The sequence below is a fragment of the Heterocephalus glaber genome, unplaced genomic scaffold (assembly GCF_053883595.1).
Source record: "Heterocephalus glaber isolate CG9 unplaced genomic scaffold, H.glaber_assembly_v1.0 deba00001613, whole genome shotgun sequence".
Taxonomy (NCBI): domain Eukaryota; kingdom Metazoa; phylum Chordata; class Mammalia; order Rodentia; family Bathyergidae; genus Heterocephalus; species Heterocephalus glaber.
This window is the reverse complement of record NW_028258384.1, coordinates 29,813,037-29,837,053: the sequence shown is the minus strand read 5'-3', so window position 1 is coordinate 29,837,053 and position 24,017 is coordinate 29,813,037. Positions and strand designations below refer to the sequence as shown.

Genomic DNA, 24,017 nt, shown 5'->3' with positions numbered 1-24,017 from the left:
TGGTTTGTATCTAGATGTCCCCCAAGAACTGGTGGGCGGGGCTTCTGGAAGGTAATTGGAGTATGCTTATAGCTGCTTGCTGTTAGGAGATGGGCTCTGGTGGGAGGAGGCAGGTAAGGTCAACTGGGGGCGTGACCCGGAAGGGTTTCTCTTCTTCCCTTGCTCCTCCATGGTCTCTCTGCTTCCTGTCTGCCGGGCCATGAGCAACTCTTCTCCACCAGGCTCCCCTGCTACGTGCCGCCCTGCCTGGGAGCCAGCTGACTATGGACTGAACTGCGCGCCAAAATAATCCTCTCCTCCTTGCAGCTGACCCACAGTAGGGTACTGTGCCCCAGTGATGAAGGAAGTGACTGAGACAGGGATATTGGTCTATAGCTTTCTTGTGTTGTCTGCCTTTCTTTGTATCCTGGTAATATTGGCCACGTAGAATGCATTAGCAAGTGTGTCTTTCTCGTCTAGTTCTCTTAAGGGAGAGCGTGAGAGGCCTTGAATTCTTTTCTAAATGTTTGGATTAAGTTTACCAGTGAAGCTATGTGGTGCTGGGCTTTTCTTTGTTCTCAGAGTTTTTGATAACAGACTCAGATTTCTTGTTTGTTATGGGCTCCTTGAGAATTTCCATTTCTTCATGAGGTAGTTCTTTTTTTACTCTGTGCATTTCTAAGAATTTAAAAATGTCACCTCAATTATTTAATTTGGTATGTATTTATTCATAATAGTCTCTTACACTCTTTTAAGGAAGTCCTGGTGGACTGCAGGTGCAGCTCAGTGGTAGAGCACTTGCCTAGCAAGTCTAAGGCCCTGAGTTCCATCCTTAGTACTGCAAAGAGATAAATCTCGGCAAGTTCAGTAGTAATGTCCCAACTTCCCTCTCTGATTTTAGGAATTCAAGTCTTCTCTCCTGTGTAAGTGTAGAATTGCCATTTCTTCTATGTTGTCATATTGCAGAGAAAGGACAGCCTTATAGGCTTCCGCATGTACCTTTCACTATAATGTTATGTGAACCCATATGAAGAGTCTTCCGTCTATGGAGAACATCATTGCCTGGGTACTGGGTATGTTTCCTCAGAAGCGTCTCCCATGCTAGGGCACAGTCTCAAGTACTCTGGAACAGCAGTTCAAAGCAACAGATGCAATGGTTTCGTTGTGAATCCAAGCAGCGACTCTGTAAGTTTCACAGAAACACCTGCCCCCGGGTCACCCACCATGGCCTACACGCAGTATCCTGAGTACCCCAGAGAACTACTGGGTACTCTGTGAGATGAATTTGAGACACAATTCCCTTCATCCCTGGGCTTCATAGGCCCCTTTCTAAGCAGAGAAATTCATATGCAGCAATGTTTTTTAAAAAGTAGGCTTCCTCCTTTCCACCATGGAATTTTCTGGGGAACGTGTAGCTGGGAGTGTCTGACTTCCGATTCAACCGATGGACCCTAGGCCCTCTGAACCGATTTCAATCTGGACACTTGGTGGGGAGCAAGTTGTTTACTGCAGATGCTCACATCCGCCTCCTGCATGCCAGCTCTCATATTATGAAAAGCAGCTGCTGCCCTAGTCAGCTGTCCCTATGTCTGGACTCTGGAATACTACTATCTGTCACACTGCACCAGACCCTTACCAGGCACATGAGCCTGACCCCACCCCGCACTTCTTGCCTAGAATGAGAATGATGCCTACGCCACTTGATTTGTATCATCTGCATTGACTGCCAGTTCCATGCAGTGGTGCTTGCCTCCAACCATTGTTTTCTGGAAAGAGCCAACGGGAGATTCTCTAAGAGGGCAGTGGCAGCCAACGAGCACATCCCTTGTTTGGGCTGTGTCTTCTGTACCCTCCAGCGGAGGAGAGCTCAGAAGTAGGGATTCTGGTCTCCCATAATAAACCGTGTCTCATGCTCTATCTCACTGCCACTAATTCCTAGATATTTTGCCACAGCAATTCTAGTACAGTACGTTCCCAACTTACGAATGAATCTGACTCATGAACGATTCTCCCGGAATGGAACTTGCTTGTAAGTTGGGAGCTTACTGTATGTCCATCTCGTTTCGTGTCCGTCCTTGTTGTCAAGCTTGAAAGTGCAACGGCAGCAACAAATAGGCTGCCCAGGAACGCGGAAGCCCCTTCAGCGCTGTGCCCCATGACAGGAGCTCTTCCACATAGTAGATGACAGTCTATCCCCTGCTGGGGTGGAGTCACAACCTCAAAATCCATCCCCATGTGCCTTACCTCACTTCGTGCGGGTCCTGCAGTTCATTGGAATGACCAGGTATCTCCTACCCACACCCGAACTGGACCATCCTCCCATGCTGTGAGGTGCTGTGATCGCACCGAGTCCCGTGTCACCCTACGCATTAGTCCCACAACAAAGAAAGGTGGCCGGACGGATGCTGCCTGTGGCAAGCGACATCTTTGGAAGCTGCCCCCTTGGATGAGGCCTTTGCAGGATATCCAGGAACAAGAGGGTTGCTCCCCCAAGTTGCATGGGTTGTGGGATCCCTGATGTCATGACAGGGCTACGGGGGATGGAGGCACTCAAAATGCTCAAGTTCATCAGCTCCCCACGTCTCAAGGCCACAGCCTCCCACCTTCTCTGTTCCCCCCATGGATGTGCGGCCCTGTGCACGCTGAGCATGCTGTCTCCCTGCATCAGTTCCACTCAGCATCATCACTGGGGCCTGATGTTCAGCAGTCGGCCCTAGGGCCCCAGGAGAGGAGGTCTCCTTAATCCCAGGGCTCAGACTGGGTGGCAGGTGGAGCTTTGCCTACACACACACACACACACACACACACACACACACACACACACTCACACACCTGAAAGTGACCCAGCTCAGGCAATCATGGCAAGTGCTCAGAGCCCACTGAGCCCACCAGTGCACCCCCAAAACTCAAATGCTCTCACTGAGCCTGATTCCAACAGGAGGAGAGTAAGAGCTTGCCAGGGACATGATGGCCCCTCCTCAGAAGAGGCCTCGGGTGCAAATGACATCCAAGGGAGACCGGCTCCGGTCCCTTCACCCAACCACCAGACGCCACTCCCCTCACGGAAATGGGGGAGACTGGGGCTCTGCCCTCCAAGACAGCCCTTCAGGCCCCGAGACCGGGGACGTCTCTCCCAAAGAGGGAGCAGAAGGGCACATCCCTGTCACCTGAGGAATGAGAGTCACAGGGGCCCCAGGGTTTCCGTCCCTTTCTGTGGTACCCGAAGCTCCTGTTCGGAGCACAGCCTCCAGCAGCACCCCACTGGCCCTGCCCACCTGGGAAGGGGCGGGTGACTGACTGAGCTTGGCCGTGAAGGACACAGTGGTGCCTGGAGGAAAGCCTGGCTCTGCTCGGTGGGAGAGCTGAGGTCGCGTGGTGCCTTAGAGCCAGAGGGACAGGGCCCCCAGAGAAGCTAAGGTATGCAGTCCCGGGGGTGGGTGGTGGGTCCCCAGGGCAGGCACGGAGGTACTCTGGATCTAACAAGGAGCAGGGGGACCCTGAGCGAGTCCCAGGAGGGGGCCCAGGAGAGGGGCTGTATCAGTCAGGGCCCGGCGGGGAGGAAGGGGCCCCCTGCTTCCAGGGCGTGGAAGGCCCTTTCCCATCCTAATTCCTAAAAGCCCACACCACCCAGCGTGACCCCGGCTGTGTACTAGCATGGGAAGGGGATGGGCAATGAGCCCTGGAAGCCACAAGAGCAGCCCTGGTCCCTGTGGAGGGGCCCTTTCTGGGAGGGCGTTGGTCTGCATAAGATTGGACGCTCCCGTGCTGGGTTAGGAGCCCATGCAGCACGCAGCAGCCAGGCAAGGTGCAGGGCGCAAAGCTTTTATTGTGCACACAGCTTCTCTCTGGGCCAGTGTCTCAGAGGGTCGCGGGGCTCGCAGGGGAGGGGAGGGGAGGGGAGGGGAGGGGAGGGGAGGGGAGGGGAGGTGGGAGAGGAGGGGAGCCGGCTCCCTGGGCACTAAGGTGCGGGCCCAGGAGGGGCGCTGCCCGGTGCCCTGGCGGCGGTGGCTCTCTTCCTCCTCTCCTTCAGGACACGCCTGTCAAACAGGGCTTTCTCTCGGCAGTGCACCGGGGGCCCCCGCAGGTACTCCTCTTCGGCGCCGTGGTAGTCCAGGCCCTCCAGGGCAGCAATGGAGCAGATCATGGCCTCAGGCAGCAGGACCTCCAGCACCAGCCGCACCTTGTCGACCCCGAGCAGGGGCAGCATGGGGCGCTCTGTCTGCTCGTAGACTCGCTCCAAGTGCGTGGCCACGGTGTACAGCTGGTCCTCGTCCTCCAGGTAGGTCTCCACGCAGAGCAGGTACCTGTCTGCCTGCAGGAAGGCCGTCAGCCACCTGGACGGCTTCCTGCCCTGCACGATGTCCCGGAGGTGGGCGTCGGCCCCGTTGGTCTTGACGATGAAGTCCACCAGCTTCTGGTTGGCTGTGTCGCGAGCGGCCCTCCTGCGGTCGGGCAGCAGCCTCTGGTGGAGCCCCTGGCGGCCCGGGGCAGCGTGGTCCTGGCCCTGGCCCTCGCGCTCGTCCTCCGAGTCCTCCAGGTCTGCGTAGTTGACCTTGGGGAAGCGCAGGTGCAGGTCCGGGGCTCCGCCGTGGACGGCCGTGCGGATGGGGTGGCTGGCGTCGGCCGCGTAATACTCCAGGAAGGAGCCCCGGAAAGAGCCGCGCGCCAGGCCTTCCCTGTAGTGGGCGACCAGGGACAGGCACCAGGTGACGCTGCTGTGCCCGTAGGCGCTGCTGGCTCGGCGCACGAGCTTCCCTTGCTCCTCGCAGTCCAGGGGCTTTAAGCTGTGGACAGGCACGCGGATGCCACTGGGCTCCGGGCACAGGTTGGCCTCGATCAGGAGCACCCTGGCCGTGCGCTCGGCGACACTGAGGCTGGTGACCACTGCCGGCCAGAAGGGGAGGTCCGCCAGTTTGCACCACACCAGGGAGCCGGGTCCCAGGGCGCCGGCAGCGGGGGCGGGCGCGGGGCCGCTGGCAGAGCGCGGGCCCGTGGCCGGGGCCTCGTGAGCGGGGCCAGCCCTGCGGGGCCGTGACAGGGACCCCGAGGGTCGCCCAGTCCCGCGACGGCCCCGGAAGCGCGCCCTGCGGCTCGGTCTCGCTGGCTTGCGGGGAGGCCTGCAGCTGGCTGGCTCTGGAGCTGCCTCCTCCGGAGGCCCGGTGGTGGCCGCAGGCTCACCGCCCTGCCCTCCCTGGCCCCGCAGCGTGGCGGCCCTCAGGACCTCCGGGCGCACCCTGACGACTCTTCTGCCCGCTCTTGCCTCTCCTGGGCGCGCGGCAGCCTTCCGCGCTGCCCCTCTGCCCGAGGGCCCGGCGGCTTCCATGTCCGGATCAGTGGAGGCTTTGTATCTGCGCTCTTGTCCCGGCTCACCTCGGGCTGCCGCCGGCCCGGGCTCTGCGCGGCCGCCTCCACCAGGGCCCGGCCTCCTCCCTCGGGCTCCGGAGCTGCTGGGCCCCGGGACCCGGAGCGGAGGCTGCGTGGGCAGCGCAGGCCTCACCTGAGGACGCAGAACACAGGGAAGGGGAGTGGCTGCGGCAGCCCTCAGCGCCCCGCGGCGGCTGCATCCCTGGGAGCACACGTGTGGGGCAGCCCCGCCCCGGCCCACCCGCCGCCCAGGGCAGACACGCACAGCCCCGGGCTGGAGACAGAGGCCGCCTGGCACACGTCGTCCGGCGCGCCTGGGCTGCTGCCCGCTCGGGGCGCCACAGGTCCCCAGAAATGTCTCGCGTGGGCCCGGCCTCCCCGTGAGGTTGGGCTCGCGTTACTTGCTCGTGTGCTAATGCCACGGGACAGATCTCCCAGGCTGCGCACACCCAGGGCAGAGGCCTGGCGCTGAGGGTGCTGGCTCAAGCAGCCAGGAGCGCTGCCCGCCCACAGGAGGGTCCTGGGCTCCAGGACTCCCACTGCAGGAACCCCGCAGAGGCCCCTGGGTAGCACAGGGCTGTCCAGTGGGTCAGGGCCTCTGCACAGAGGCCTCGGCACCCCCTCGGGCCGCGTCTTTTCGGGGGAGGAGCCCTCCAGCAGGGGACTTTGCAGAAGCAGGCGGAGGAGCTGTGAGCCTGGTCTTTCTGCCTGCAGCAGCAGGGCTGCCCTCCCGCCAGGAAGCCATCCCGTGCCATCTCTCAGGGCTCCTCTGCCCACCTGCTTGACACCCCGGTCCAAACGCCTTCGAGCACCTTTCGGGGCTCCAGTGCCGCCTCTGCAGGTGTGTGTTCTGCACAGTGCGTCTGTCTCGGGAGACACAGCGGGCAGCAGGGGGCAGAGGGAGGGAGGGAGGGAGGGAAGGAGGAGGCAAGGCCAGAAGGACCGGTGGTCAGGTGCACGTGAGGAGGCAGAGACACACAGAGCCGGGCACACGGACACCTGTGCTCGAGGCCTCCTGGCTGAGTGAGGCAGGACAGGTGGGGCTGGCAGCCTGCGACTCAGGGAGAAAGAGTAGGCAGGCCTGGGCTGAGAGGGGCCCGCGCCCTGCAGCCGGGACCTGCTCCTTCCTAGGGCACGCGTGGGCAGGGCACCTCCACAGCGCGTCCTGCCAAGCCTGGAACTGACCCCGCTGGGAGCCCAGTCACAGGCCAGAGGCCAGCACCACCCCCACGCCTGCCCCGAGAGGCCTCAGAGCCTTCCTGGGGGCTTCTGTCACACGGATGTGGCCTCAGTCTACCTCCCTGCCCTCGAGGCAGCCTTTTCTCAGGCCCTAGGTGCCCTACCCGGGACCAGCTCCGTGCCATCCCTGCCTGCCCAGCCTCCCAGGGGTCTCCAGTCCTGCCCGCTCGTGGTGCCATCTCCTGCCTTCCCATTTCTCCCTCCTGCAGAGCACGTGACAACCTGCAGTGACTAGGAGTTGTAGCAGAAGTAAAGCAGCAGCGTGAGCGTGCGGGGGAGTGGAGCTGTTACACACAGGCGAAAAGCCAGAAAGCCTTGGGGATCTGCGCTTCCCAGCCTCAGGTGCCAACTCCTGACACAGCAGGTGTCACTGTAGGACAAGGCCGGGCTCGCTGATGCCATGCCTTACACCATCTCCTCACACAACCTTCTGGTTCATCGGGAACCAGCCTCTCTCACACCCAGGAGGGACAGGAGCCCGTAATGCCTGATGAGGACCTCACTCACACCCCCACCCCCACCCCCCACCCACCCACACACAGACAGGGATGGAGGGCACCTACTTGTGCTGATCTCCCTTCAGTTCCTCTATCTCTTCCATCTGGCTATATCTTTGTGAAATCTGCCTGCACGCAGGAAGGAAGGAAAGAGTGGCTTGTTTTGGTTGCCACAGAGACCAGAATGACACTGATGGTAGCATTCTATGGGAAGCAGGAAGTACTAAGGCACCCTTAAAGGCACAGTGCTCATCTCTTCCTCAGTCAGGCCCACCCTGCCTATTCCAGTCTGGGAAGGAAGGAAGGAAGGAAGGAAGGAAGGAAGGTTGGTTGGGAGGGAGGAAGGAAGAAAGGGAGGGAATGGAGGCATCACTGCCAATCTTCTCTGGAATGGGAATTGGGGGAGGTGAGTTTCCCAAACTAGCTGCCAGGGGAAGGAATGTAAAAGGATGACACACTTTGTTCTCCCCTATCTGGAGCTCTTCGGACCCCTGAATACCTGTAGGGAGAAGGACGGGAATAGAAGAAAGAGACAGAAACGGTATTCCGTGTGCAGTGGGGTCCCGGAAGGACACTGACTGTCTCTGGTGGACAGGCTTTGATGAACTGCACAGTGGGCCTGCTTGCTTTTATTCATCAGCCAGGAGCGCAGGGGAGCGGGTAGTGTACTATCCCGGGAGGGAACAGCGACTGTAGTAAGATTAGGATGGCCAGACAGGGCCCGAGTTTAGCCTCTCAAAGGGGCCAAGTCCAGGCCCTTCCCCACAGCAGGAGGTCTGCACTGTATATTGGCCTCAGTGGGAGTTACCTTTTTTCCACAAGCTCTGTGATCATGGCTTTCCCACACAGCCAGGAAATCTAGGTCTTTTGCACACTTCTCTGTTCCTGAGACAAATTAACACTGACCGTGGGACCATGGGGCCTGCAGTCTGGCCCCTCACCAATCTGTGCACATCATGTCTGGTCCCCAGCAAGGGGGCCTATCATACTAAAAATAGCCATCGTTTACTGGGAAACCCAAACGTACCTGGGCTTCGGTATTTTTACGTGCAAAAATCTGGCAATCCTAGGCCCATGATACGTTCGTGTGCACTTTCAAAGAATTAGATCTCTTTTACGGAGGAAAAAGGGAGAATTTTTCGAGAGCAAAACCAAGGAGCAAGGAGGGAACCTCTACACCTCCAGGGTGTGAGGAGCAAGGGGGGTGGATGGTAATAGACCTGCCAGGCAGCATTCCCAGGGTGCAGCAACTGAGGTGGGGAGGGGGAGCCCTGCTTTCTGGACAGCCTGCAACCGAGGCAGAGGAGGAAATTGCCAGGGATGGCATAGGGCAGCAGGGGCACGGGGCGGTCTGTCCCAGGACAAGGCTTTCTCGTCAGCAGCGTGCCAAGCTCTGTGGGCTTCCCACAATGCTCCTGGGACATTGTCCCCTCTGGTGACTGACCGCAGCTCAGTGAGGAGATCTATTCTGCCCCTGCAGCCTTAGCACCGTGCCCTCAGGAAGCACTGGATATGCCAAACGCTGGCAGAGGTCTGCTGAATGCCATGGCCCTGCCCGGGACACTGGAATGAAATATTGTGGAAGATCACAACAAATGTAAACCCTTCTGCATGTTGACTATCCTTGCCACACCTGTTGAAAGTGCCTACCCACGGGGGTATGCATTACTTTTGGACTCAGTTGCAACACCACACTGTCTTGACGGCTGTAGTCTCACACTAAGCTTTTAAATCGGGAATTGGGAGTCTTCCACCATTTTTCTTTGTTTTCAAGGTTACTTTGATTTCAGAGTCCCCTGGAATTCCGTATTCGAGGATCAGCTTTTATATTTCTGCAAAAAGCCTATTGGAATTTGGGTTAAGAATTGAAATTGAAGAAGTAGATACATTTGGAGTGCATTTCCATCTTAACAAATGATGTCTCCCTGCCATGAAAACAGGCTGTCTTTCTGCTTATTTAGGTCTGTCTTTATACTTTTTTCAAAAGTGTTCTATAGTTCTAAGTGTGTGAGTTTTGCGTCTCACTGGCTGAACTTGATCCTGAGTATTTTGCTCTTTTTGATGAAACAGTAAACAGAATTATTTTCTTAATTTCCTTTTCATACTGTTCATTTATAGTGTGCAGAAGCATAGTGGCGTGTTACATGATGATCTGGCATCCTAAAACCTTACTGAATTCATTAGCTTGAATAGCTTTTTGGTGGATTCTTTAGAACTGTCTATATGTAAGATCAGCCCACCTGCAAGAAGAGACAGTCTTCCTTGCACTTTTCCAAGTTGGATAGCTTTTACTGTCTAACTTTTTATCGTCTAATTGCTCTGGCAGGAACTTCCAGCACAGTGCCGAACTGAAATGGTGAAAGTGGGAATCTTGTCTTGCTATGGTCTGCGGTGGTTAATTGATTACTTGTCAACTTGAGCGGGAACACCCAGCTGAATTGAGTCAGCGTGGTTCTGGGCGTGGAAGGCCCACTTTAAGGAGGATTGGTGTCAGAATTAGTATAAAGGAGAGCGGAAGGGAAGGGTGTCAGCTGATTTTCCTCGGAGGACCTCTGGTCTTCGCCTTCACGTTGGGTGTCCTCTCCTGGCTTTCAGAGCAGGTTCTTTCTTTTGGCCTGCGGGTGCAAAGAAATATTTGCATCTTTAGCTTCGAGCGCCAACCCTCGGACCTTGCAGCGCAGACCCCTCCCTCTGTCTTCCTTCTCGGATCCTTGGGCCTCCTGATGCGGACTCCTACAGGACACTGTGGTGGGCGCCAGGCCTTTGGCTGGATCCCTCGGATCTCTAATGTGTGGCAGATCTTTTGTACTGTTCTACATTCCACTCTGTGGGCGGCCATTGTAGGCTAATCTTGTGAATTTCTGTGTCCTTCCTTCAGTCTGATTCAAAGCACGGTAGTCTTTTGGGGAGCCTCGCCCCAACCCTGCAAGCTCTTGTAAGCACTGACTAATACGTGATCTTAGGGAGAGAGATGCCATTCTTTCATCACTGAATATGATGCTAGTTGTGGGTTTTTCATCATTGCTCCTATTCAGGTTGAGGATATTCCCCTTTTTTCCATGTTGTCTGGGTGTTTTTTCACGAAAGGGTGTGGGAGTTTGCCAAATGCTTTTTCTGCATCGTTTGAGTTATCACGTGGTTTGTTTCCTTCATTCTGTGAATGTGGTGTATTACATTCATTTCTTTGCATTGTCGGACCATTCTCACATTCCCGGAACGAATGCGGTTTGGTAAAGATGTGTCATTCTTTTAATAAAATACTACCGTCGGGGCAGGGATTGTAATGGTTTGTATCTAGATGTCCCCCAAGAACTGGTGGGCGGGGCTTCTGGAAGGTAATTGGAGTATGCTTATAGCTGCTTGCTGTTAGGAGATGGGCTCTGGTGGGAGGAGGCAGGTAAGGTCAACTGGGGGCGTGACCCGGAAGGGTTTCTCTTCTTCCCTTGCTCCTCCATGGTCTCTCTGCTTCCTGTCTGCCGGGCCATGAGCAACTCTTCTCCACCAGGCTCCCCTGCTACGTGCCGCCCTGCCTGGGAGCCAGCTGACTATGGACTGAACTGCGCGCCAAAATAATCCTCTCCTCCTTGCAGCTGACCCACAGTAGGGTACTGTGCCCCAGTGATGAAGGAAGTGACTGAGACAGGGATATTGGTCTATAGCTTTCTTGTGTTGTCTGCCTTTCTTTGTATCCTGGTAATATTGGCCACGTAGAATGCATTAGCAAGTGTGTCTTTCTCGTCTAGTTCTCTTAAGGGAGAGCGTGAGAGGCCTTGAATTCTTTTCTAAATGTTTGGATTAAGTTTACCAGTGAAGCTATGTGGTGCTGGGCTTTTCTTTGTTCTCAGAGTTTTTGATAACAGACTCAGATTTCTTGTTTGTTATGGGCTCCTTGAGAATTTCCATTTCTTCATGAGGTAGTTCTTTTTTTACTCTGTGCATTTCTAAGAATTTAAAAATGTCACCTCAATTATTTAATTTGGTATGTATTTATTCATAATAGTCTCTTACACTCTTTTAAGGAAGTCCTGGTGGACTGCAGGTGCAGCTCAGTGGTAGAGCACTTGCCTAGCAAGTCTAAGGCCCTGAGTTCCATCCTTAGTACTGCAAAGAGATAAATCTCGGCAAGTTCAGTAGTAATGTCCCAACTTCCCTCTCTGATTTTAGGAATTCAAGTCTTCTCTCCTGTGTAAGTGTAGAATTGCCATTTCTTCTATGTTGTCATATTGCAGAGAAAGGACAGCCTTATAGGCTTCCGCATGTACCTTTCACTATAATGTTATGTGAACCCATATGAAGAGTCTTCCGTCTATGGAGAACATCATTGCCTGGGTACTGGGTATGTTTCCTCAGAAGCGTCTCCCATGCTAGGGCACAGTCTCAAGTACTCTGGAACAGCAGTTCAAAGCAACAGATGCAATGGTTTCGTTGTGAATCCAAGCAGCGACTCTGTAAGTTTCACAGAAACACCTGCCCCCGGGTCACCCACCATGGCCTACACGCAGTATCCTGAGTACCCCAGAGAACTACTGGGTACTCTGTGAGATGAATTTGAGACACAATTCCCTTCATCCCTGGGCTTCATAGGCCCCTTTCTAAGCAGAGAAATTCATATGCAGCAATGTTTTTTAAAAAGTAGGCTTCCTCCTTTCCACCATGGAATTTTCTGGGGAACGTGTAGCTGGGAGTGTCTGACTTCCGATTCAACCGATGGACCCTAGGCCCTCTGAACCGATTTCAATCTGGACACTTGGTGGGGAGCAAGTTGTTTACTGCAGATGCTCACATCCGCCTCCTGCATGCCAGCTCTCATATTATGAAAAGCAGCTGCTGCCCTAGTCAGCTGTCCCTATGTCTGGACTCTGGAATACTACTATCTGTCACACTGCACCAGACCCTTACCAGGCACATGAGCCTGACCCCACCCCGCACTTCTTGCCTAGAATGAGAATGATGCCTACGCCACTTGATTTGTATCATCTGCATTGACTGCCAGTTCCATGCAGTGGTGCTTGCCTCCAACCATTGTTTTCTGGAAAGAGCCAACGGGAGATTCTCTAAGAGGGCAGTGGCAGCCAACGAGCACATCCCTTGTTTGGGCTGTGTCTTCTGTACCCTCCAGCGGAGGAGAGCTCAGAAGTAGGGATTCTGGTCTCCCATAATAAACCGTGTCTCATGCTCTATCTCACTGCCACTAATTCCTAGATATTTTGCCACAGCAATTCTAGTACAGTACGTTCCCAACTTACGAATGAATCTGACTCATGAACGATTCTCCCGGAATGGAACTTGCTTGTAAGTTGGGAGCTTACTGTATGTCCATCTCGTTTCGTGTCCGTCCTTGTTGTCAAGCTTGAAAGTGCAACGGCAGCAACAAATAGGCTGCCCAGGAACGCGGAAGCCCCTTCAGCGCTGTGCCCCATGACAGGAGCTCTTCCACATAGTAGATGACAGTCTATCCCCTGCTGGGGTGGAGTCACAACCTCAAAATCCATCCCCATGTGCCTTACCTCACTTCGTGCGGGTCCTGCAGTTCATTGGAATGACCAGGTATCTCCTACCCACACCCGAACTGGACCGTCCTCCCATGCTGTGAGGTGCTGTGATCGCACCGAGTCCCGTGTCACCCTACGCATTAGTCCCACAACAAAGAAAGGTGGCCGGACGGATGCTGCCTGTGGCAAGCGACATCTTTGGAAGCTGCCCCCTTGGATGAGGCCTTTGCAGGATATCCAGGAACAAGAGGGTTGCTCCCCCAAGTTGCATGGGTTGTGGGATCCCTGATGTCATGACAGGGCTACGGGGGATGGAGGCACTCAAAATGCTCAAGTTCATCAGCTCCCCACGTCTCAAGGCCACAGCCTCCCACCTTCTCTGTTCCCCCCATGGATGTGCGGCCCTGTGCACGCTGAGCATGCTGTCTCCCTGCATCAGTTCCACTCAGCATCATCACTGGGGCCTGATGTTCAGCAGTCGGCCCTAGGGCCCCAGGAGAGGAGGTCTCCTTAATCCCAGGGCTCAGACTGGGTGGCAGGTGGAGCTTTGCCTACACACACACACACACACACACACACACACACACACACACTCACACACCTGAAAGTGACCCAGCTCAGGCAATCATGGCAAGTGCTCAGAGCCCACTGAGCCCACCAGTGCACCCCCAAAACTCAAATGCTCTCACTGAGCCTGATTCCAACAGGAGGAGAGTAAGAGCTTGCCAGGGACATGATGGCCCCTCCTCAGAAGAGGCCTCGGGTGCAAATGACATCCAAGGGAGACCGGCTCCGGTCCCTTCACCCAACCACCAGACGCCACTCCCCTCACGGAAATGGGGGAGACTGGGGCTCTGCCCTCCAAGACAGCCCTTCAGGCCCCGAGACCGGGGACGTCTCTCCCAAAGAGGGAGCAGAAGGGCACATCCCTGTCACCTGAGGAATGAGAGTCACAGGGGCCCCAGGGTTTCCGTCCCTTTCTGTGGTACCCGAAGCTCCTGTTCGGAGCACAGCCTCCAGCAGCACCCCACTGGCCCTGCCCACCTGGGAAGGGGCGGGTGACTGACTGAGCTTGGCCGTGAAGGACACAGTGGTGCCTGGAGGAAAGCCTGGCTCTGCTCGGTGGGAGAGCTGAGGTCGCGTGGTGCCTTAGAGCCAGAGGGACAGGGCCCCCAGAGAAGCTAAGGTATGCAGTCCCGGGGGTGGGTGGTGGGTCCCCAGGGCAGGCACGGAGGTACTCTGGATCTAACAAGGAGCAGGGGGACCCTGAGCGAGTCCCAGGAGGGGGCCCAGGAGAGGGGCTGTATCAGTCAGGGCCCGGCGGGGAGGAAGGGGCCCCCTGCTTCCAGGGCGTGGAAGGCCCTTTCCCATCCTAATTCCTAAAAGCCCACACCACCCAGCGTGACCCCGGCTGTGTACTAGCATGGGAAGGGGATGGGCAATGAGCCCTGGAAGCCACAAGAGCAGCCCTGGTCCCTGTGGAGGGGCCCTTTCTGGGAGGGCGTTGGTCTGCATAAGATTGGACGCTCCCGTGCTGGGTTAGGAGCCCATGCAGCACGCAGCAGCCAGGCAAGGTGCAGGGCGCAAAGCTTTTATTGTGCACACAGCTTCTCTCTGGGCCAGTGTCTCAGAGGGTCGCGGGGCTCGCAGGGGAGGGGAGGGGAGGGGAGGGGAGGGGAGGGGAGGGGAGGTGGGAGAGGAGGGGAGCCGGCTCCCTGGGCACTAAGGTGCGGGCCCAGGAGGGGCGCTGCCCGGTGCCCTGGCGGCGGTGGCTCTCTTCCTCCTCTCCTTCAGGACACGCCTGTCAAACAGGGCTTTCTCTCGGCAGTGCACCGGGGGCCCCCGCAGGTACTCCTCTTCGGCGCCGTGGTAGTCCAGGCCCTCCAGGGCAGCAATGGAGCAGATCATGGCCTCAGGCAGCAGGACCTCCAGCACCAGCCGCACCTTGTCGACCCCGAGCAGGGGCAGCATGGGGCGCTCTGTCTGCTCGTAGACTCGCTCCAAGTGCGTGGCCACGGTGTACAGCTGGTCCTCGTCCTCCAGGTAGGTCTCCACGCAGAGCAGGTACCTGTCTGCCTGCAGGAAGGCCGTCAGCCACCTGGACGGCTTCCTGCCCTGCACGATGTCCCGGAGGTGGGCGTCGGCCCCGTTGGTCTTGACGATGAAGTCCACCAGCTTCTGGTTGGCTGTGTCGCGAGCGGCCCTCCTGCGGTCGGGCAGCAGCCTCTGGTGGAGCCCCTGGCGGCCCGGGGCAGCGTGGTCCTGGCCCTGGCCCTCGCGCTCGTCCTCCGAGTCCTCCAGGTCTGCGTAGTTGACCTTGGGGAAGCGCAGGTGCAGGTCCGGGGCTCCGCCGTGGACGGCCGTGCGGATGGGGTGGCTGGCGTCGGCCGCGTAATACTCCAGGAAGGAGCCCCGGAAAGAGCCGCGCGCCAGGCCTTCCCTGTAGTGGGCGACCAGGGACAGGCACCAGGTGACGCTGCTGTGCCCGTAGGCGCTGCTGGCTCGGCGCACGAGCTTCCCTTGCTCCTCGCAGTCCAGGGGCTTTAAGCTGTGGACAGGCACGCGGATGCCACTGGGCTCCGGGCACAGGTTGGCCTCGATCAGGAGCACCCTGGCCGTGCGCTCGGCGACACTGAGGCTGGTGACCACTGCCGGCCAGAAGGGGAGGTCCGCCAGTTTGCACCACACCAGGGAGCCGGGTCCCAGGGCGCCGGCAGCGGGGGCGGGCGCGGGGCCGCTGGCAGAGCGCGGGCCGGTGGCCGGGGCCTCGTGAGCGGGGCCAGCCCTGCGGGGCCGTGACAGGGACCCCGAGGGTCGCCCAGTCCCGCGACGGCCCCGGAAGCGCGCCCTGCGGCTCGGTCTCGCTGGCTTGCGGGGAGGCCTGCAGCTGGCTGGCTCTGGAGCTGCCTCCTCCGGGGGCCCGGTGGTGGCCGCAGGCTCACCGCCCTGCCCTCCCTGGCCCCGCAGCGTGGCGGCCCTCAGGACCTCCGGGCGCACCCTGACGACTCTTCTGCCCGCTCTTGCCTCTCCTGGGCGCGCGGCAGCCTTCCGCGCTGCCCCTCTGCCCGAGGGCCCGGCGGCTTCCATGTCCGGATCAGTGGAGGCTTTGTATCTGCGCTCTTGTCCCGGCTCACCTCGGGCTGCCGCCGGCCCGGGCTCTGCGCGGCCGCCTCCACCAGGGCCCGGCCTCCTCCCTCGGGCTCCGGAGCTGCTGGGCCCCGGGGCCCGGAGCGGAGGCTGCGTGGGCAGCGCAGGCCTCACCTGAGGACGCAGAACACAGGGAAGGGGAGTGGCTGCGGCAGCCCTCAGCGCCCCGCGGCGGCTGCATCCCTGGGAGCACACGTGTGGGGCAGCCCCGCCCCGGCCCACCCGCCGCCCAGGGCAGACACGCACAGCCCCGGGCTGGAGACAGAGGCCGCCTGGCACACGTCGTCCGGCGCGCCTGGGCTGCTGCCCGCTCGGGGCGCCACAGGTCCCCAGAAATGTCTCGCGTGGGCCCGGCCTCCCCGTGAGGTTGGGCTCGCGTTACTTGCTCGTGTGCTAATGCCACGGGACAGATCTCCCAGGCTGCGCACACCCAGGGCAGAGGCCTGGCGCTGAGGGTGCTGGCTCAAGCAGCCAGGAGCGCTGCCCGCCCACAGGAGGGTCCTGGGCTCCAGGACTCCCACTGCAGGAACCCCGCAGAGGCCCCTGGGTAGCACAGGGCTGTCCAGTGGGTCAGGGCCTCTGCACAGAGGCCTCGGCACCCCCTCGGGCCGCGTCTTTTCGGGGGAGGAGCCCTCCAGCAGGGGACTTTGCAGAAGCAGGCGGAGGAGCTGTGAGCCTGGTCTTTCTGCCTGCAGCAGCAGGGCTGCCCTCCCGCCAGGAAGCCATCCCGTGCCATCTCTCAGGGCTCCTCTGCCCACCTGCTTGACACCCCGGTCCAAACGCCTTCGAGCACCTTTCGGGGCTCCAGTGCCGCCTCTGCAGGTGTGTGTTCTGCACAGTGCGTCTGTCTCGGGAGACACAGCGGGCAGCAGGGGGCAGAGGGAGGGAGGGAGGGAGGGAAGGAGGAGGCAAGGCCAGAAGGACCGGTGGTCAGGTGCACGTGAGGAGGCAGAGACACACAGAGCCGGGCACACGGACACCTGTGCTCGAGGCCTCCTGGCTGAGTGAGGCAGGACAGGTGGGGCTGGCAGCCTGCGACTCAGGGAGAAAGAGTAGGCAGGCCTGGGCTGAGAGGGGCCCGCGCCCTGCAGCCGGGACCTGCTCCTTCCTAGGGCACGCGTGGGCAGGGCACCTCCACAGCGCGTCCTGCCAAGCCTGGAACTGACCCCGCTGGGAGCCCAGTCACAGGCCAGAGGCCAGCACCACCCCCACGCCTGCCCCGAGAGGCCTCAGAGCCTTCCTGGGGGCTTCTGTCACACGGATGTGGCCTCAGTCTACCTCCCTGCCCTCGAGGCAGCCTTTTCTCAGGCCCTAGGTGCCCTACCCGGGACCAGCTCCGTGCCATCCCTGCCTGCCCAGCCTCCCAGGGGTCTCCAGTCCTGCCCGCTCGTGGTGCCATCTCCTGCCTTCCCATTTCTCCCTCCTGCAGAGCACGTGACAACCTGCAGTGACTAGGAGTTGTAGCAGAAGTAAAGCAGCAGCGTGAGCGTGCGGGGGAGTGGAGCTGTTACACACAGGCGAAAAGCCAGAAAGCCTTGGGGATCTGCGCTTCCCAGCCTCAGGTGCCAACTCCTGACACAGCAGGTGTCACTGTAGGACAAGGCCGGGCTCGCTGATGCCATGCCTTACACCATCTCCTCACACAACCTTCTGGTTCATCGGGAACCAGCCTCTCTCACACCCAGGAGGGACAGGAGCCCGTAATGCCTGATGAGGACCTCACTCACACCCCCACCCCCACCCCCCACCCACCCACACACAGACAGGGATGGAGGGCACCTACTTGTGCTGATCTCCCTTCAGTTCCTCTATCTCTTCCATCTGGCTATATCTTTGTGAAATCTGCCTGCACGCAGGAAGGAAGGAAAGAGTGGCTTGTTTTGGTTGCCACAGAGACCAGAATGACACTGATGGTAGCATTCTATGGGAAGCAGGAAGTACTAAGGCACCCTTAAAGGCACAGTGCTCATCTCTTCCTCAGTCAGGCCCACCCTGCCTATTCCAGTCTGGGAAGGAAGGAAGGAAGGAAGGAAGGAAGGAAGGTTGGTTGGGAGGGAGGAAGGAAGAAAGGGAGGGAATGGAGGCATCACTGCCAATCTTCTCTGGAATGGGAATTGGGGGAGGTGAGTTTCCCAAACTAGCTGCCAGGGGAAGGAATGTAAAAGGATGACACACTTTGTTCTCCCCTATCTGGAGCTCTTCGGACCCCTGAATACCTGTAGGGAGAAGGACGGGAATAGAAGAAAGAGACAGAAACGGTATTCCGTGTGCAGTGGGGTCCCGGAAGGACACTGACTGTCTCTGGTGGACAGGCTTTGATGAACTGCACAGTGGGCCTGCTTGCTTTTATTCATCAGCCAGGAGCGCAGGGGAGCGGGTAGTGTACTATCCCGGGAGGGAACAGCGACTGTAGTAAGATTAGGATGGCCAGACAGGGCCCGAGTTTAGCCTCTCAAAGGGGCCAAGTCCAGGCCCTTCCCCACAGCAGGAGGTCTGCACTGTATATTGGCCTCAGTGGGAGTTACCTTTTTTCCACAAGCTCTGTGATCATGGCTTTCCCACACAGCCAGGAAATCTAGGTCTTTTGCACACTTCTCTGTTCCTGAGACAAATTAACACTGACCGTGGGACCATGGGGCCTGCAGTCTGGCCCCTCACCAATCTGTGCACATCATGTCTGGTCCCCAGCAAGGGGGCCTATCATACTAAAAATAGCCATCGTTTACTGGGAAACCCAAACGTACCTGGGCTTCGGTATTTTTACGTGCAAAAATCTGGCAATCCTAGGCCCATGATACGTTCGTGTGCACTTTCAAAGAATTAGATCTCTTTTACGGAGGAAAAAGGGAGAATTTTTCGAGAGCAAAACCAAGGAGCAAGGAGGGAACCTCTACACCTCCAGGGTGTGAGGAGCAAGGGGGGTGGATGGTAATAGACCTGCCAGGCAGCATTCCCAGGGTGCAGCAACTGAGGTGGGGAGGGGGAGCCCTGCTTTCTGGACAGCCTGCAACCGAGGCAGAGGAGGAAATTGCCAGGGATGGCATAGGGCAGCAGGGGCACGGGGCGGTCTGTCCCAGGACAAGGCTTTCTCGTCAGCAGCGTGCCAAGCTCTGTGGGCTTCCCACAATGCTCCTGGGACATTGTCCCCTCTGGTGACTGACCGCAGCTCAGTGAGGAGATCTATTCTGCCCCTGCAGCCTTAGCACCGTGCCCTCAGGAAGCACTGGATATGCCAAACGCTGGCAGAGGTCTGCTGAATGCCATGGCCCTGCCCGGGACACTGGAATGAAATATTGTGGAAGATCACAACAAATGTAAACCCTTCTGCATGTTGACTATCCTTGCCACACCTGTTGAAAGTGCCTACCCACGGGGGTATGCATTACTTTTGGACTCAGTTGCAACACCACACTGTCTTGACGGCTGTAGTCTCACACTAAGCTTTTAAATCGGGAATTGGGAGTCTTCCACCATTTTTCTTTGTTTTCAAGGTTACTTTGATTTCAGAGTCCCCTGGAATTCCGTATTCGAGGATCAGCTTTTATATTTCTGCAAAAAGCCTATTGGAATTTGGGTTAAGAATTGAAATTGAAGAAGTAGATACATTTGGAGTGCATTTCCATCTTAACAAATGATGTCTCCCTGCCATGAAAACAGGCTGTCTTTCTGCTTATTTAGGTCTGTCTTTATACTTTTTTCAAAAGTGTTCTATAGTTCTAAGTGTGTGAGTTTTGCGTCTCACTGGCTGAACTTGATCCTGAGTATTTTGCTCTTTTTGATGAAACAGTAAACAGAATTATTTTCTTAATTTCCTTTTCATACTGTTCATTTATAGTGTGCAGAAGCATAGTGGCGTGTTACATGATGATCTGGCATCCTAAAACCTTACTGAATTCATTAGCTTGAATAGCTTTTTGGTGGATTCTTTAGAACTGTCTATATGTAAGATCAGCCCACCTGCAAGAAGAGACAGTCTTCCTTGCACTTTTCCAAGTTGGATAGCTTTTACTGTCTAACTTTTTATCGTCTAATTGCTCTGGCAGGAACTTCCAGCACAGTGCCGAACTGAAATGGTGAAAGTGGGAATCTTGTCTTGCTATGGTCTGCGGTGGTTAATTGATTACTTGTCAACTTGAGCGGGAACACCCAGCTGAATTGAGTCAGCGTGGTTCTGGGCGTGGAAGGCCCACTTTAAGGAGGATTGGTGTCAGAATTAGTATAAAGGAGAGCGGAAGGGAAGGGTGTCAGCTGATTTTCCTCGGAGGACCTCTGGTCTTCGCCTTCACGTTGGGTGTCCTCTCCTGGCTTTCAGAGCAGGTTCTTTCTTTTGGCCTGCGGGTGCAAAGAAATATTTGCATCTTTAGCTTCGAGCGCCAACCCTCGGACCTTGCAGCGCAGACCCCTCCCTCTGTCTTCCTTCTCGGATCCTTGGGCCTCCTGATGCGGACTCCTACAGGACACTGTGGTGGGCGCCAGGCCTTTGGCTGGATCCCTCGGATCTCTAATGTGTGGCAGATCTTTTGTACTGTTCTACATTCCACTCTGTGGGCGGCCATTGTAGGCTAATCTTGTGAATTTCTGTGTCCTTCCTTCAGTCTGATTCAAAGCACGGTAGTCTTTTGGGGAGCCTCGCCCCAACCCTGCAAGCTCTTGTAAGCACTGACTAATACGTGATCTTAGGGAGAGAGATGCCATTCTTTCATCACTGAATATGATGCTAGTTGTGGGTTTTTCATCATTGCTCCTATTCAGGTTGAGGATATTCCCCTTTTTTCCATGTTGTCTGGGTGTTTTTTCACGAAAGGGTGTGGGAGTTTGCCAAATGCTTTTTCTGCATCGTTTGAGTTATCACGTGGTTTGTTTCCTTCATTCTGTGAATGTGGTGTATTACATTCATTTCTTTGCATTGTCGGACCATTCTCACATTCCCGGAACGAATGCGGTTTGGTAAAGATGTGTCATTCTTTTAATAAAATACTACCGTCGGGGCAGGGATTGTAATGGTTTGTATCTAGATGTCCCCCAAGAACTGGTGGGCGGGGCTTCTGGAAGGTAATTGGAGTATGCTTATAGCTGCTTGCTGTTAGGAGATGGGCTCTGGTGGGAGGAGGCAGGTAAGGTCAACTGGGGGCGTGACCCGGAAGGGTTTCTCTTCTTCCCTTGCTCCTCCATGGTCTCTCTGCTTCCTGTCTGCCGGGCCATGAGCAACTCTTCTCCACCAGGCTCCCCTGCTACGTGCCGCCCTGCCTGGGAGCCAGCTGACTATGGACTGAACTGCGCGCCAAAATAATCCTCTCCTCCTTGCAGCTGACCCACAGTAGGGTACTGTGCCCCAGTGATGAAGGAAGTGACTGAGACAGGGATATTGGTCTATAGCTTTCTTGTGTTGTCTGCCTTTCTTTGTATCCTGGTAATATTGGCCACGTAGAATGCATTAGCAAGTGTGTCTTTCTCGTCTAGTTCTCTTAAGGGAGAGCGTGAGAGGCCTTGAATTCTTTTCTAAATGTTTGGATTAAGTTTACCAGTGAAGCTATGTGGTGCTGGGCTTTTCTTTGTTCTCAGAGTTTTTGATAACAGACTCAGATTTCTTGTTTGTTATGGGCTCCTTGAGAATTTCCATTTCTTCATGAGGTAGTTCTTTTTTTACTCTGTGCATTTCTAAGAATTTAAAAATGTCACCTCAATTATTTAATTTGGTATGTATTTATTCATAATAGTCTCTTACACTCTTTTAAGGAAGTCCTGGTGGACTGCAGGTGCAGCTCAGTGGTAGAGCACTTGCCTAGCAAGTCTAAGGCCCTGAGTTCCATCCTTAGTACTGCAAAGAGATAAATCTCGGCAAGTTCAGTAGTAATGTCCCAACTTCCCTCTCTGATTTTAGGAATTCAAGTCTTCTCTCCTGTGTAAGTGTAGAATTGCCATTTCTTCTATGTTGTCATATTGCAGAGAAAGGACAGCCTTATAGGCTTCCGCATGTACCTTTCACTATAATGTTATGTGAACCCATATGAAGAGTCTTCCGTCTATGGAGAACATCATTGCCTGGGTACTGGGTATGTTTCCTCAGAAGCGTCTCCCATGCTAGGGCACAGTCTCAAGTACTCTGGAACAGCAGTTCAAAGCAACAGATGCAATGGTTTCGTTGTGAATCCAAGCAGCGACTCTGTAAGTTTCACAGAAACACCTGCCCCCGGGTCACCCACCATGGCCTACACGCAGTATCCTGAGTACCCCAGAGAACTACTGGGTACTCTGTGAGATGAATTTGAGACACAATTCCCTTCATCCCTGGGCTTCATAGGCCCCTTTCTAAGCAGAGAAATTCATATGCAGCAATGTTTTTTAAAAAGTAGGCTTCCTCCTTTCCACCATGGAATTTTCTGGGGAACGTGTAGCTGGGAGTGTCTGACTTCCGATTCAACCGATGGACCCTAGGCCCTCTGAACCGATTTCAATCTGGACACTTGGTGGGGAGCAAGTTGTTTACTGCAGATGCTCACATCCGCCTCCTGCATGCCAGCTCTCATATTATGAAAAGCAGCTGCTGCCCTAGTCAGCTGTCCCTATGTCTGGACTCTGGAATACTACTATCTGTCACACTGCACCAGACCCTTACCAGGCACATGAGCCTGACCCCACCCCGCACTTCTTGCCTAGAATGAGAATGATGCCTACGCCACTTGATTTGTATCATCTGCATTGACTGCCAGTTCCATGCAGTGGTGCTTGCCTCCAACCATTGTTTTCTGGAAAGAGCCAACGGGAGATTCTCTAAGAGGGCAGTGGCAGCCAACGAGCACATCCCTTGTTTGGGCTGTGTCTTCTGTACCCTCCAGCGGAGGAGAGCTCAGAAGTAGGGATTCTGGTCTCCCATAATAAACCGTGTCTCATGCTCTATCTCACTGCCACTAATTCCTAGATATTTTGCCACAGCAATTCTAGTACAGTACGTTCCCAACTTACGAATGAATCTGACTCATGAACGATTCTCCCGGAATGGAACTTGCTTGTAAGTTGGGAGCTTACTGTATGTCCATCTCGTTTCGTGTCCGTCCTTGTTGTCAAGCTTGAAAGTGCAACGGCAGCAACAAATAGGCTGCCCAGGAACGCGGAAGCCCCTTCAGCGCTGTGCCCCATGACAGGAGCTCTTCCACATAGTAGATGACAGTCTATCCCCTGCTGGGGTGGAGTCACAACCTCAAAATCCATCCCCATGTGCCTTACCTCACTTCGTGCGGGTCCTGCAGTTCATTGGAATGACCAGGTATCTCCTACCCACACCCGAACTGGACCGTCCTCCCATGCTGTGAGGTGCTGTGATCGCACCGAGTCCCGTGTCACCCTACGCATTAGTCCCACAACAAAGAAAGGTGGCCGGACGGATGCTGCCTGTGGCAAGCGACATCTTTGGAAGCTGCCCCCTTGGATGAGGCCTTTGCAGGATATCCAGGAACAAGAGGGTTGCTCCCCCAAGTTGCATGGGTTGTGGGATCCCTGATGTCATGACAGGGCTACGGGGGATGGAGGCACTCAAAATGCTCAAGTTCATCAGCTCCCCACGTCTCAAGGCCACAGCCTCCCACCTTCTCTGTTCCCCCCATGGATGTGCGGCCCTGTGCACGCTGAGCATGCTGTCTCCCTGCATCAGTTCCACTCAGCATCATCACTGGGGCCTGATGTTCAGCAGTCGGCCCTAGGGCCCCAGGAGAGGAGGTCTCCTTAATCCCAGGGCTCAGACTGGGTGGCAGGTGGAGCTTTGCCTACACACACACACACACACACACACACACACACACACACTCACACACCTGAAAGTGACCCAGCTCAGGCAATCATGGCAAGTGCTCAGAGCCCACTGAGCCCACCAGTGCACCCCCAAAACTCAAATGCTCTCACTGAGCCTGATTCCAACAGGAGGAGAGTAAGAGCTTGCCAGGGACATGATGGCCCCTCCTCAGAAGAGGCCTCGGGTGCAAATGACATCCAAGGGAGACCGGCTCCGGTCCCTTCACCCAACCACCAGACGCCACTCCCCTCACGGAAATGGGGGAGACTGGGGCTCTGCCCTCCAAGACAGCCCTTCAGGCCCCGAGACCGGGGACGTCTCTCCCAAAGAGGGAGCAGAAGGGCACATCCCTGTCACCTGAGGAATGAGAGTCACAGGGGCCCCAGGGTTTCCGTCCCTTTCTGTGGTACCCGAAGCTCCTGTTCGGAGCACAGCCTCCAGCAGCACCCCACTGGCCCTGCCCACCTGGGAAGGGGCGGGTGACTGACTGAGCTTGGCCGTGAAGGACACAGT

General features: G+C 56.3%; 2 protein-coding genes across 3 annotated transcripts; both read right to left on the bottom strand.

The window, feature by feature from the left end:
* Positions 1-3,772: 3,772 nt before the first annotated feature.
* On the bottom strand, positions 3,773-6,591 carry LOC147822538 (putative PWWP domain-containing DNA repair factor 4). Its single transcript, XM_087196705.1, has 2 exons — positions 6,121-6,591; positions 3,773-5,476 (listed from the first exon to the last, which is right to left on the bottom strand). The coding sequence occupies exon 2, from the start codon at positions 5,300-5,302 to the stop codon at positions 3,938-3,940; it is 1,365 nt and encodes a 454-aa protein (XP_087052831.1). The 5' UTR covers positions 5,303-5,476; positions 6,121-6,591; the 3' UTR covers positions 3,773-3,937.
* A 7,641-nt stretch (positions 6,592-14,232) lies between these two features.
* Positions 14,233-17,965, bottom strand: LOC147822537 (putative PWWP domain-containing DNA repair factor 4). Of its 2 annotated transcripts, XM_087196703.1 has the most exons (3): positions 17,502-17,965; positions 16,477-16,562; positions 14,233-15,832 (listed from the first exon to the last, which is right to left on the bottom strand). In XM_087196703.1, the coding sequence occupies exon 3, from the start codon at positions 15,656-15,658 to the stop codon at positions 14,294-14,296; it is 1,365 nt and encodes a 454-aa protein (XP_087052829.1). In that variant the 5' UTR covers positions 15,659-15,832; positions 16,477-16,562; positions 17,502-17,965; the 3' UTR covers positions 14,233-14,293. The 2 variants fall into 2 exon arrangements, with proteins under 2 accessions (XP_087052829.1, XP_087052830.1); XM_087196704.1 differs by lacking the exon at positions 16,477-16,562.
* Between the last annotated feature and the right edge of the window lie 6,052 nt (positions 17,966-24,017).

Excerpts from the sequence above, each read along its gene's own strand:
- LOC147822538 (XM_087196705.1), bottom strand. The coding sequence starts at position 5,302 with ATGGAAGCCGCCGGGCCCTCGGGCAGAGGGGCAGCGCGGAAGGCTGCC.
- LOC147822537 (XM_087196703.1), bottom strand. The coding sequence starts at position 15,658 with ATGGAAGCCGCCGGGCCCTCGGGCAGAGGGGCAGCGCGGAAGGCTGCC.